Raw genomic sequence first — 12,990 nt, forward strand, 5'->3', positions numbered from 1 at the left:
TAACCTCCTTCCTGGTCATCTCTGCCATACTGAGTTGCCTACAGGATACCACCCTATTCTAACCAGGCTGGAGGGTTAAATTTTCATTTCGTGTGACCACCACAGAAATAAAAGTCAACACCCCGATGTAGACATGAGCCAGTTCAAGCCACACCTTAGTTAACTTATATTACATGTTATCTATTCTCTCACTTTTTTTCATTATTTTAGTTGTTTTTATATTTTTAGCCCTGATGAAGCCCTGTAAAGTGGGGCGAAATGTTGGCTCACATTAAATAGTTAAATTATTATTTGAGTTTATTTTTTTATCCTTCCCGAACCATCTTCCTTTTATATATTACACTTGGTCAATCAACGATTTTCTAAAAAATAAAAAAAATAGTCAAACAAAAATCAAGTAGAATGCACTGAAAAGCAATATAAGTCTCATTGTGAACGAAGTTGATATAAGTGGAAGAACAGGTAAAAGAAGTGAAAATTTCAGATTTTTTCTGAAGATTAAACATAAGTTAACTAAAAATTCTTAATTTAGTTAAAGAAATAATAAATGGAAAAATTCTTAATTCATATAATTTTAACAAAAACATAAGTTTTTCAAAAATAAATCTTTTGTAAAATATTAATTTATATATTGTCGATATAAAAGCCCCAAGTAAAATGACCTCAGTAAATAAACAACTGGGAATAAGTAGAATTTTAAACAAATTATCAAAAATATTTTCAGGAATAGTATGTTTGAAAATAGATTTGAATATAATGACAGAGATGAAGTTCAAAATTTTTGAAAATCGCTGATAGAAGAAATTAATAAACAGAAACAAAATTTAACAGAAGAAATTAATACCACTGTCAACAGTTGATGATTTATATATATATATATATATTTGAAGGAAACCAACCAGTGTATATGATTCCCAACACACTACTGCTTAGAGTTAATAGTACCACATCAGACATACATTTTGATTTTATTTAGAACTAGCAGTTCAAATAAACCCGTTAATCCTTCGCTATTGCTATATTTGAGGATGAATATGGATTAATTGAAAACAATTGAAACTATGATATAAATTAATATAGAAATGAAGTGATAAGGCAGTAACTATAGTAACATAAATAATAACAGCTAACTTCGCCGTATAATCGTTAATATTGGTCCGATTTAGTTGATTTTTTCTCATTATTTTAGGCAAATTGATTATCTATGTTATTGTCAGATATATACTACATCAAATATGAATAGTATCATATAATAACCCTCACTATGCTCAAATATTAGTATGATATTGAAAAGTAGGTTAGGTTAAGAGTGGAGATAGACATTAATGTAGGAATTGGATAAAATTCAGAGGAGTTATGAACAATGTTCACCAGAATAAAAAATAATAAAAATTCTTCACATATATCAAAGTGAAAATTTTCTAATATTTAATTTCTTTGAAAAATGGTATTTGAGGATTTCAGACGATGCTAAAAAGAAATATGATTTGCTTTTTTCTTTAAAAAAATTTTTGACCAACTTCACTGATATCTTTATAATTTTTTTAAAAAAATTTTTAGTGAATAATTTAATACAATCGGAAATCTTTTTTCTTATTCTTCAGAAAGAAACCATGAAAAAAATTTATACTTTTGGAAACATGAGCCAAAAAATGCTTAATTTTGATATATATTTTTTTTTTTACTGAAAAAATCAGCCTTCCCAGGAAAATTCTGAACAGTTAGCAAAAAGCCTCATCACAAACGTATTAAGTATGGAGAAACAAATATTCATTTCTATATATTAGATAGGACATATTCTAAGGATAGTACCATAGACTGGGGTTACTTTCTTTATTGGGGTCATGGAAAGTAACTCCCATCCACGGTATGGGGTATCACTTATTAGCCATCGTTATGCAATTGCAAACAACCTTAATTTTAATCAATATAAATTGAAAATTGAAAAAAAAAAAAAATATGGTTTATCAAGTCTGAAACATAATAATTTAGGGGAAAAAAAATTGAATTTGAGAACACTTTATATTTTATGTGCAATGAAAATTATAATAATCTAAACTAATAAATGGAGGCTAAGATAAAAACTTTTATTTATTTATTTTTCTGTTTTAAAATGACATATTAATTACATTAGAAATGCAAACTTACCACATCGTATATTTGTTGAAGGGATTCTAAACTCACAACTGTAGTATCAAAATGATAAATTGCTGTAAAAATAATATTTAACGTCACGTACATGGAGTAAGGTAAATTAATTAAACTCTCTATAATACATGGAACTTAACTTACCGTGTTCGATTTCTGTGAAGTCCAAATGCAAACTGGACGACAGGATGCCAACGTTTTGAGATCTTTTACTGTCGAGGATTTTGATTACCTGAAATTTTTTTTAATTGATAGTTGGTCTTTATGAGAAAAATTAAAGAAATAGACAGAATAGTTCTTCTTCAGTTTTAATAAAGGCATAACGTAAATTTAAAAGAATTCTACTTTACATTAACTCTGACCAGAACAAGTAGTTTACTTTTTATTATAACAAATGTAGAATTTTTTAAAAATGTTTGTTATTATTTGTTTATGTTTAAGTTTGTATTCAATATGCTTAATATCAAGTCCCTAGGTAATGTGATACTAAGCATTTCTCCATTCTATGACCCAAAAAACATTATCACACAAAAACCTCCAGCATCTATACACTGAACTGTTACACCCCTCTAGTGCTATTTAAAGCTTTCCTAAGGTTTTTTTAATAGGAATGGTATTTCGATGCTTTAACAAGTTTGAGATTAATATCAGATAAATGGTATGGTATTGCATAAAGTATGAACAAACAAATATAGATTTTTATATATTAGATAAGACCATATATCTATTAGATGGATAGATAATAGATGTACCATACCAATATACATTAGATAAACCATTGGTTAAAAACAACCGCTCTAGCTGATGTGTACTTTCTGATATAAAAAAAAAAAAAGTCACATTGAGACACAACCTTAATACATATCACATTACAATCTTAAACTGTAAAGAATAAATAAACTTTAAAGATAAGTAGTTAATTAAGTTAATAATTACAATTAGTTATTGATAATAAAATAATAAATACCTCAGCTTTTGCTGGTTTGGCAACTTTTTTCTTCGTATTCCTTCTGTCAATAACTTGACGAGAGAACAGCTTGGTAAATTCATCTATATCCTCTAGTTTCGGTTCTTCCAATTCTCCCCATAATGCTTCACTGAACATAATAAAAATATGTATCTATATTTTATCTGTATAAGAATCTATATTCACACACAGAACATATTTATAATGCAGAAATATTTCAATCTTATTTAATTTTGGATTAAGCCAAAAATAATTCTTAATGGATAACGTTTAATAATTTCTTTCTCACTTTTTTTCCTTTTCTTCTACACTCATCGGTATGACAACCCTCGTCCAATAAAGTGGCTTCATTGGTACAGGTGGCACCTTAGGCTCCTTTCGAAACACTAGGAAAGTTAGATTAAAATTAATCAAGAATTAATTTATATAATTAACCAATATGTTGTATTATTGTATAATAATAAATAATAAAAGTTTCTTAATACAGCAAGATCTGTACAAAAGGTGGAAATTAAAATATTTTTTAATAAGTAACTTCTTTAAATATAAACTATCAATATATTTACATAAAACTTTAAAAAAAAAATTTTAATTCACAAAGATAAGTTTAATTTTTAAATGTTTTGTAAAGACTGTAAAACCCTTTTCACACTGAACAATAGAGAGGAGACATGAGGGATACCCAAGCCTCATCAATTCAAGTTACAAGTTATTGCAAAACCCTGATGTGTTCATTTACTTTCTAACTTCTACCCAAGCCTTCACCACTACTCCTTTCTCATATAATTAGATAAACTGAAAAAACAAAGTTTGGGAAATTATGAACTTCATCCACAAACTTAATGCTGGACACATGTTCATCAGTCATTTGAGAGAAATAAAGAGACACGAGTGATAGAAAACCTTCATTTTGAGTAGTTTGAGGCTAGTAGGATAAACGTCTGTCACTATATTTAATTTTAGAAATAATTTCGGAGATACTCTCAAGAAATTTCAGTATCTATTGTGACTTCTCACAGTTGCGCATAGCAAAAAGGACCATAGAGTGTAAAACTGTAAATTAAAATAATTGTCTGCTAACTTTTTATAATTCTAACATTCCTGTTTTATTTAAAATGACTCTATGAATAAGGTTCAGGTCCAAAAAATAAAATGTTTTTAAAAGAAAACTTACGTGACTTTTGAGCATTCCATCCTCCAACAGGAGGTGCAGGGAGTGGTGCAGGAGAAGTAGGATGTCCTGGTATAATACCAGTAGCACCTGTTGATCCTCCTGTCAAAGGTGGCGGAGGAGGTACTCCCATCATTGAAGGAGGTCCATTCCCCATCATCAGAGGTGGTGGAGGAGGTGGTCCACAACCCATCATTGGAGGTGGAGGAGGTGGTCCACTACCCATCATTGGAGGTGGAGGAGGTGGTCCACTACCCATCATCGGAGGTGGAGGAGGCGGTGGTGGTCCACTAGCCATCATTGGAGGTAGAGGAGGCGGTGGTGGTCCACTACCCATCATCGGAGGTGGAGGAGGTGGTGGTGGTCCACTACCCATCATCGGAGGTGGAGGTGGTGGTGGAGGTCCGCTAGCCATCATTGGAGGTGGAGGTGGTGGTGGAGGTCCGCTACCCATCATTGGAGGTGGGGGTGGAGGTGGAGGTCCACTACCCATCATTGGAGGTGGAGCTCCGCTACCCATCATCGGAGGTGGAGGAGGCACAACACCATCCATTGACATGGGTGGTGGGAGAGGAGGTGGCGGTGGTGGTGGAGGTTCCTTCGAAACAGGTATTGGTGGAGAAACTACAGTCGAAGGAATCTGACCTTGACTGTGACTTTCTTTTGAAAGTAAGTCATCACTACTTCCTAGTGATGAAGGTTTAGGAGGGTCTGATGAACTTGAATGAATACCGTTGATTTCGGACGTTTGGTTTATGGCAAAAGAGAGGGATACGGCTGATTTATCATCTAATTGGCTTTGAGTGATTAACTTTCTTAAGGGTGTTTTCACTTCTTTCCTTGCATTTTCTTTGGCATCTTTTTCAGTCTTAAGAGCTGTTTCCTCTACCTCTGATGCTGATTTAATAGGAAAATCTTTATCTTGTGTCTGCGTCATCTTAGACAATTCTGTTGTTCTTTCGAGTGAACATTGAACTGATTTATTGCAGGATGATGGCTTAAAATTGATAATTTCCCTAATTGGAGACAACAGTTCATCTTTCGTTCTAATGGCGATGGTTTCTTCATTTTTATTCGCCTTTAAAGGTGAATCAAAATCAGCTTTCACTTTGTTGGTCAATGACTGTAAAACAAAAAATTATTAATATATATGTATATATAGTTGACCGTAAAAATTGATATATAGGAAGATGATCAGGGTTGCGGTCAAAAAAAGGGTTTTCAGAAAAGGGTTTTCTCCTTTGACCAGCAACCCTGACCATCTTCCTATATATAAAAAATTATTAAGTATAATTAAAATTTGTTGTAAAATAATTTTAAGTAATTGATAATTTGAATACTAATATATTAAAAAAAAAAAAAATTGCATATCTGAAATTATTTAAAATCTATACAACTAAAAGCTTGCGTGCGTATGTAGAATGGTGACCATAATCATTGTCATGACAACTTCCTATCTGTTGAAACAAGTATGCAACACAGAATTTATAAGGTTAACTTTGTTAACCTTATTTATCATTTGATTTTAGTGGATTAATAACTTCAATTTTATGTTTAATAAACAAAAAATATATATATGTCTACAGGAAAATTGACAAATTTCAACTCCAAGTCTGGAGCTCATGCTCCAAGATGAAAATGGACAAGTACAAAAGCTATATTATTCATTGCAGTCTAATTCAGTGTGTTCCAAAAACAGCAGATCAGCATGTATAATCTTAAATACCTTATTTGAAGGCATTCAATTCTAATTCAGTGCGTTTTATACACAGCAGTATATAAAAATAACTACAAAAGTGAATCTTACAACAACAAACAAGACCTTTAAGTACTATATTGACAAAGGGCTGCAACTGTGTAATTAAATGATTCCGTCAGCCATGAGCAGTAAAGCAGCATCTAATGCAAAGCTGTCAGAATTAAACAAACCCAACGAGCCAAGCAGTGCTGAAGCCATTTCTTCTGGTTCAACTGAGAATTATATGCGACAAATGCAGTATTCTCTCTTTAAAACAAACATTCGACTACAATAGAATATGATGTGGGACTAATAAAAGCAAAGTGGCAATAAGCTGCTACACTTGATGTACCTACAACATAAGTATTAAGTCCATAATGTAAGGGTGAATTTTCGTGCGATATAGATTTAATTGGATGACGCACTATGGAAGAATCGAGTAAAGCTTTCTTTGAAGAACCATATTCAAATCTTTCTTCCCAAATTTCTTCAAATCCATTCAACCAAGTGTTCTGCAATTTGAAAAAAAGCATTAACCGCTAAACTTTTCATATATCTTTGGTACTTTAGTTAAAAAAAAGGAAATTATTAGGAATGGGTATGAGAAGGAATAAATAATTTTGGGTATAAAACTTCGAAATCATACTCTTTAATGTTTTTGACTATTAATGTTGTAATGATAAACACACAACATATATAGGATACTTTTTTAATCACAATATTTTTATGATGTTTGGTGTAGTACGAAAAACCATAGAAACCCATCCCAATGAAGAATTTTTCCGAAGAAGTTTACAAGGTCGCTGGTTTCACTCATGTTCTACTACCAAGTGATTAAAGAAAGAGCAGATCAGAATCATAAAATCAAAATTATGGCAAGGTTGAACAGATAGCACACACCTGTTTCAATTAACCAAGAAAGGAATCAAATCTTTTTTAAGACAATCACTTTGATGAGAAAATGAGCCCATTTCTAGTCATTTCTGACATACTGGGGGTTTATTAAGAAGTAACCAACCTATTCTAACCATGATGGGGGGTCAAGTTTTCATTTTGTGAGACCACCGGAAAAATAAAAGTGGACCCACTCAGGTTGGATTTGAACTGGTACTGCTGCAGTCGCTTAACTCGCTCAGCTACAAACGACCAATCCTAAGACAATCACCTGCAGTTCCAATCCCGCAATGACCTTACGCTGATGTGAAAGATGTTCTTTCGGCCTTTTGCACTGGCAGTCAATTGCTTCTTTTTTTTCTCAATTTCCCTTCCTTTTTATTTAAAGTTTATAAAGTATTTTAAAGTTATAAGTTATTAAATCTAAAAATAATGAATAAAATATTGGAAGTAAAAAATTTTTTCTCCAATTCAAAACAAAAAAGGAGATTTCACAAAAAATCGAAGAAAAAAAATTACATTTTTATAGTTGAAAAATTTACCTGTACCTCTTTTTAAAATGTTTGCAATTTTTTCCAAAATTTTTTATCATATTTTTTGAAGTCCTTTCATTCCTCATCTGCCATTTACCTACTACATACTTTACACTATACGAAAACAGTATCAATGTCAATAAAGATATTCCTTCGCAAAGAACATTATCCACTCCTGAGCTTAGCTCTTCGAACAGTCTTTGGACTTTGTCCACCAGGATTCCAGTAATTAGTTAGCTAACCTATAGATCACAGCAGCTCCTTCCACTTGAATTGTTGCATAAACTAAAATCTAGAATACATTTTCTTCCCTAAATACCGATAATTCATAAAAATTCACTGGTTCTCAGAAAAAATTTGTTGAAGTCAAATAAAAATTCATACTGATTGTGTTCTTCCAAGTCAAAGAAATATATTACAATTACTTTTAAAACAAATGTCAAGAACTCATATTGTTTTTAAGATCAAGGAGAGCTAGAAAGGGGGAGTGGTTTCTGTGATGATCTCATCCGATGAATATTAATAATAAGATAAAATTATATCACAATTCATGAATTTTAAATCCTGCTTATATGGGACACGCTGCATATAAAAAAATTATTTTACTTACTTGAATATCCGCTAAAGTCTTTGTTCTTTCTTTTTCCTGTTGAAGTTTATCTATACACGATTGCAGATCATTTATTATTTGATTTTGCTCATGGACCTTCTTCGCGAGTGCAGTCACTTCGGTGTCAGCGTCACTTCTACTGGGCGATATATCTAGGGTACAACAGAGTCTTAATTATAACTAGATAGTACATGTTTTCAATTTAATTTAAATACAATAATAAATAAAAAATAAATGCACCAAAAGTAGGACTCCCAGCTCAAAGCAGGGCCTTTTGAATAAAAGGGTTGATTCAAAACCCTCAGTAATTTAATTTATAATTTTTTTTTTGTGCCTATTCTCAGTCTTAATTTTCTTAATCTTAATTTTATCAGTCTATTCAGGAAAGTGAATTTAAAAAAAAGAAAGAAGTCTTATATGTTTTACTCATTTCTGCTTCTCTTTTATTGCGTAATTATTTTCTACTGATTCAATATTTTTATTATTATTTAGACTAACAGCCACTTGTTTTTTCATTATTTATATTTGAAATTTTGCTATAATGTACTATGAACATTAATAGGTAATTTTTAGTGTTATTTATCTTAGATTTTAAAGATCATTTATTTTTTTAATATAAATTTCATTAATTGATTTCTTCAAGTAAAAATTTTCTGTTAACACTTTGACCACAAGAGCTCCCATGGAAATCCACTTGAAATGAATTTTTTTTTTCTTTTTTTATATTCCTATTATTTCCATTTAAATAGGCATTCTGCAATGCATAAAATATAATATTTAGCCAAATAAAGTATAAATAGCTGTTTTTTAACCATGAAAACACATAGTCATCACCCGTGCATCTATGTACATAATCAGCTGATACATGAATGATTTGCATTTTTTTTTAACTGAATTTCCGAATGACTCTAGAAAGTTATTGCATATCACGACATTTTCTATAAAACATTTAGGCAACATGAAATAATCCAAAACAAAAAAAAAATTTAAATAAATAAAAAAAACCTGTTGAACATGTAAAAAATGTTTTTTTTATAGAAGTATGTAAAATAATATAATACACAAATAAATTTATATACTTCAAAAAATAAATCTTAATAAATTTTATCATAAAAAATTTGAAGGAGAGTAAAAACTCCTGCAGACATCAGAATCCAGAAAGATCATAGCTGGTGGAAACTAGAACAGTCCTAAACACAGTTCAGGGCAATCCAAAGTAAAAGGGAGGTGCTGGAAGTCTCCCCATGATTTCCAACATAAGCTAGAAAAGTGACCTTCCTTGATGACAATATATGCTCTCAAGTTACCATGGCTAGCCAATAATGTGTCATCAACCGCAGTCAAAGTGTTAATATATTATATACTGTTATATTGATTTTTTTAATGTATATTTTACCAGTTATTGCTATAGATTTATTTAAAGGTTTTTTGTTGCATTTATTTTATTCTGCAACATTTGTTATGACATTTTTCAGTAAATAAAAAAAAAAAAAATTAATTTTTCGAAAAATTTTTTATTACAGAAACTCATAAATAGATAGATTTTACTTTTTAAAAGCTTTTCAGATTAATTTTACCATACAACAAATGGAGATTATTTAACCAAACCAACTTTGTGGCACAATTCCCCTACTACTTTATCAAAGCATTAATGGAAATATTTAAACCAAAAAAAACTAAAAGTGGCCTCTGGCATCTATCTGAATCTAATAAATAAAATACAATAAAAAGTAATAAATTAAGGTGAGTTCTTTTACCTATTATTGTCTTCCCGTTATAATCAGATAACGTGTCGGAATTCGGAGACATAGGAGGCGGCCAAGATATTGTTGATAATCGCCCAGGAGTTGGAGGAGCAGCACTCACAACCTCCGTATGAGCCCAGTAATACATTAAATCAGGCTGAAAATTATACAAATGATTATAAGTTATAGAAATTCTCAAATAGTAGAATTATATTAAAGCATCGTGAAATAGAGGTAATATTTGAATTATGGTAATTGAAGATAAAAGTATTAGAAGATTTTCAATTTACATGAATGATGCCCCTAATTTTATCTTTTAAACAAACACCTGGAATGTTCTAGGATATGTATAATTGTCGAAATATCCAAATAATTAGTCAAAATAAATGGGTTTCTTCCTAAGGAACCAGCATTAAATATTTTAAAATTACTTTTAAAAAACTGATCATTATCACAAAAGCCATGAAAACATTTATTTATAAATTGTTTAATTTATAAATTTATTATTTATATAACAATTTTAAAAAATAAATAAATCTGTACTGCTACAAACCATAAAGGGTTTAGGGTGCATTACTTGGTAAGGAAATACTGTTACTAGACCAACGGCTGTGCCAGGAGGTGATTTGGTCAGAATCACGCTCGACCACCAGATTTTTACCCAATGAAAGTACTTATTTTAGTGGACTCTGGAGGGGTTACTTATGGCTACAGTGAAACAGAAAATAATTATCTGCCATAGCCGGATTCAAACTCAGGTCATCCTTGGAGTTAGTAGCATAGTGACTTATGACTGAGCCACCTGCTCCCTTATTTCATTAATAAATTGTATTATGCTTTTTTCATCACTCTCCTGACTTAATACTCAAATGTAAGATTTTAGAAAAATTTAAATCTTATGAATTATTGCTGTAAAAGTTGGGAGAGTTATGAAAAAAGCATAAAACATTTAATTTGTAAAAAATTAACACACAAAAAAGGCTACCACGGTCCTATACTACTTCTGATATATTTTCTTAAAAGTGGAAGCGGAGACTTAGGATAGTTAAATAGAGCAATATTTACAAAGCGCCAGAAACAGTGTGAAACCCGCTCTACCTGGTAGCCTCACTTATCCGACTTTTCAAACAGACAATTGTAGGGAGTAGGCTGGTCGATGCACAACAAAAAAAAAAATTTCCGGAAATTCACTTTAAATCTGGGAAAATATTTCTCCTCTAATCAACTAACAAATTCTTTCAAGATTTATATTTAACCATTTTTTATAACTTTTAACACTGAGAAACATTAAATTATTTCAATTAAACAAAATTATAGGCGAGGTGTAGATAGTTGACCATAGATTAATGCTTGAAGAAGTTTGTCGGGGGGTGCGGTCAGCAAAGAACAACATAAATAAACAAAACCATATTTATTTATTTTGTGCCCGAAATAAATAAATATGGTTTTGTTTATTTATGTTGTTCTTTGCTGACCACACCCCCCGACAAACTTCTTCAAAAATTATAGGTACATTATAGGAAACCGTTTTGAAAATTCAGCATTGATTAAAAGAGTCTATGAAAATTGTTAAGAGCTTTTTTTTAAAAAAAAATATTAAAAAATGTTAGAATCGATGATATCAAATTTCTCTCACATGAGGTCAATTTTAAAGAAATGTTTTCGGTTATATCCCAGAATTAAACCTACCTTAAATTTGCAACTACAATTCCGTAAAACTATAAATTTTTGAGTTATGCTTTTCACATAAACAGATAATTCTGTATGGCATGCTTATTTGGATTCCGGGGTCATTAGATGTTGAAAATTCAAAATTTTTCACGACCGTAATACTTCTTCATATTAAATATTTCATACATAGACCAGTGAAAATATAAACAAAATATTTTTTACAATCACATTTACTTAACTTCAGAACGTACAAAACCTTTTTGACTCTAACTTTCAAAGAGTAGAAATTTTTTGGGTTCTAACTATTTGGCAGCTGTATTATAAATATTTTATCCTAGTTTCATGATGAATAATTATACATCCACCTGAAGTAACATATGTAAATTAACTCCAGATGATTAAAATTGGTTACTAAAAAGCAAGAAAATTTAGAATAATAAGATAGATGGAATGATTTTTCAATTATTGAAAATTTTTTATGAAGGCAGTTTCGAATGAATTAATCACTATAAATCAAGAAATACTTGCACTAAAAAATTAACTTTTCCATCATTTTTATAATTTTCAGAGTCAACAGCCGAAAATTCACATTCAGTTTTCGAAATATTCGGATAGCAAAAACTTTCTCCATGAATTATAAAAATTGAAGATTCATTTATAATCCTATAAAATATTATCAGCATTGCTGAAGCAAATAAATATTTCTTAGTTGGCAGTCAAAAACACATTATATTAAAATAGCTTACTCTGAATAACGATTCGGGTGGAGCGTCTTTATCAGGAAGCTGCCGTAAAACCCCTGCTGCGAGTAGATGCGTACAAAACTGAACTATAATAATCTTCCAATCAGTAGTTTGTAGGACAGTTTTCAAATAATGTTCATTTCCAAAGGCAGATAAAAGCCAGTTGACAAGCATCTGACCTGTAACAATAATAATACTTGATTATAATAAAAAATAGATTGTACCAAAACCACATTGTACCAAAATAATTTATACATCAAAGACTTAGTGATGTAAGAAAGATTAATAACCTCACTCAGAAATAGTTCAGAGCAGCCAAGTTGTCCTAAACAACAATCTTCGATATTTAACAATATGATATTTCTACAGTAACAGAAACTTTGAATATCAATATGACCAACAAATAATGAGCACCAGAATGACTGAATTTTCTCCTTAACAATATTTTGTTTTATTGCATAACAGAAAAAATAATGTTTTTTTATTAATAAGGGCCAGTAATAACGAATTATATACTAATGTTTTTAAAATATCATATATAAATCTATTTACCATGGAAAACCATTACATTTTTGTTTATTAATTATTTTGGTTAATTTTAGATCTATATATTTCCTGGAAAATGCCAAATGATCTTGGAAAGGACAGTTAAATTATAAAATAAAATAAAACAAAAAAATAAATAAATAAACAAAAAAGTAAATATTAAATAACAAAATCTTTATCAGACCAATATTAGTGAAGATACAGCAAAGAATTACTGTATTGGT

At 30.3% G+C, this 12,990-nt stretch overlaps 1 protein-coding gene across 9 annotated transcripts in view; it reads right to left on the reverse strand.

The window, feature by feature from the left end:
• LOC106683715 (formin-2) overlaps nucleotides 1–12,990 on the reverse strand; it is a 56,041-nt gene that overhangs the window by 8,172 nt on the left and 34,879 nt on the right. For 6 of the 9 annotated variants that reach the window (XM_067047401.1, XM_067047404.1, XM_067047388.1 and 3 more), the window contains 9 exons: nucleotides 12,224–12,399; nucleotides 9,819–9,963; nucleotides 8,062–8,213; nucleotides 6,381–6,536; nucleotides 4,290–5,409; nucleotides 3,405–3,501; nucleotides 3,116–3,245; nucleotides 2,293–2,380; nucleotides 2,149–2,210 (listed from right to left, as the gene is read on the reverse strand). In XM_067047401.1, coding sequence (XP_066903502.1) covers nucleotides 2,149–2,210; nucleotides 2,293–2,380; nucleotides 3,116–3,245; nucleotides 3,405–3,501; nucleotides 4,290–5,409; nucleotides 6,381–6,536; nucleotides 8,062–8,213; nucleotides 9,819–9,963; nucleotides 12,224–12,399 — 2,126 coding nt within the window. Of the gene's footprint in view, nucleotides 1–2,148; nucleotides 2,211–2,292; nucleotides 2,381–3,115; nucleotides 3,246–3,404; nucleotides 3,502–4,289; nucleotides 5,410–6,380; nucleotides 6,537–8,061; nucleotides 8,214–9,818; nucleotides 9,964–11,495; nucleotides 11,780–12,223; nucleotides 12,400–12,990 lie in introns of those variants that run through there. The other 3 variants (XM_067047392.1, XM_067047416.1, XM_014425359.3) reach the window with 3 other exon arrangements.

The sequence above is a fragment of the Halyomorpha halys genome, unplaced genomic scaffold (assembly GCF_000696795.3).
Source record: "Halyomorpha halys isolate HHAL.00 unplaced genomic scaffold, Hhal_1.1 Scaffold507.1, whole genome shotgun sequence".
NCBI classification, from domain to species: Eukaryota; Metazoa; Arthropoda; class Insecta; order Hemiptera; family Pentatomidae; genus Halyomorpha; species Halyomorpha halys.